The 1,316-nt window shown below is 62.3% G+C and overlaps 1 protein-coding gene across 1 annotated transcript in view; it reads left to right on the top strand.

The window, feature by feature from the left end:
* LOC104276966 (intestinal-type alkaline phosphatase-like) overlaps nt 1-1,308 on the top strand; it is a gene marked incomplete at its 3' end in the record, with an annotated part of 2,520 nt that extends 1,212 nt beyond the window's left edge. The window contains exons 4-9 of the mRNA XM_009873459.1: nt 1-156; nt 303-475; nt 570-704; nt 795-867; nt 944-1,078; nt 1,178-1,308. Coding sequence (XP_009871761.1) covers nt 1-156; nt 303-475; nt 570-704; nt 795-867; nt 944-1,078; nt 1,178-1,308 — 803 coding nt within the window. The remainder of the gene's footprint in view (nt 157-302; nt 476-569; nt 705-794; nt 868-943; nt 1,079-1,177) is intronic.
* Nucleotides 1,309-1,316: the final 8 nt, after the last annotated feature.

Below are 1,316 nucleotides of genomic sequence, written 5' to 3'. Positions count from 1 at the left end.
CGCCGCCCGCCAGCGCGGGGACGTCCACAGCCTGCCTCTGCGGGGTGAAGGGCAACTACCAAACGGTCGGTCTGAGCGCGGCCGCCCGTCACTCGCAGTGCAACACCACAAAGGGCAACGAGGTGATCTCAGTGCTGCAGAGAGCCCGGAACGCTGGTAACAGGGGATGCAGGCCTGGGGTGGTACCCGTGGGGACAAGTGTGCCACACCAGGGTGTGCACCTCCACAAACATCCCAGGGCTTGATGGTGGGGGGTACCCTGTGTTACCCTTCGTGGGGCCTGACTGGTGGGTGGGCAACAGGGAAGGCAGTGGGCATCGTGACGACGACGCGGGAGCAGCACGCATCGCCCTCGGGGACCTACGCCCACGTGGTGAACCGCAACTGGTACGCGGATGCCAGCATGCCTGCGGACGCCATCAACCAGGGCTGCAAGGACATCGCCTGGCAGCTGGTCAACAACGTTGACATCAACGTGAGCACTCATGCATGGGAGGTGGGGAGCAAGGGTAGGACCCCTCATCACCTGGGCACCCCCACTAACATTGCACCCATCTGGTCCCCTCCAGGTGATCCTGGGTGGTGGTCGGAAATACATGACCCCCGTGGGGACACCGGACCCTGAGTACCCCAACCTCATCTCGCAGAGCGGGATACGGGAAGACAAAACTAACCTCATCAACGTGTGGCTGGAGAAAAACAAGGTGGGTGACACAGCAAGGACAGTCCTCTGCCCCACTACCCCCAGGCACGGGGCCAGGGCACCTGCTAACCCCCTCTGAGTTTGCCCGCAGGGTGCTCGCTACGTCTGGAACAGGACAGAGATGCTGGCTGCCGCCGCCGACCCCAGCGTGGATCATTTGATGGGTAACAAATGACGCGACCTGCCAGCCATCAGGCCGCGTGCAGACACTGAGGCTGTCCCCAACACATCCCTTCCCAGGTCTCTTTGAACCCGGGGACATGAAGTACGATGTGATGCGTGACCCTGCCCTGGACCCGTCGCTCACCGAGATGATGGAGGTGGCCATCACCGTTCTGAGCAGGAACTCCAATGGCTTCTACCTCTTTGTGGAAGGTAAGTCAGGGCTTGGCAAGAGGCGGGTGTCAGGGTGGAAGTAAGCATTGGAGGTTCTGTTGTTGGTCCCCAGCCCACCATGGACACCCATGTCTGCAGGAGGCAGGATTGACCACGGCCACCATGACGGCACAGCCTATAAGGCGCTGACAGAGGCGGTGGAGTTCGACCGGGCCATCGAGCGGGCGGGTGTCCTGACAGACGAGGCGCAGACCCTCACCGTCGTCACCGCCGACCA

The sequence above is a fragment of the Apaloderma vittatum genome, unplaced genomic scaffold, assembly GCF_000703405.1.
Source record: "Apaloderma vittatum isolate BGI_N311 unplaced genomic scaffold, ASM70340v1 scaffold14787, whole genome shotgun sequence".
NCBI lineage: Eukaryota > Metazoa > Chordata > Aves > Trogoniformes > Trogonidae > Apaloderma > Apaloderma vittatum.
Note: the sequence above shows the minus strand (reverse complement) of the source record. Positions and strands in the feature narration are given on the sequence as shown.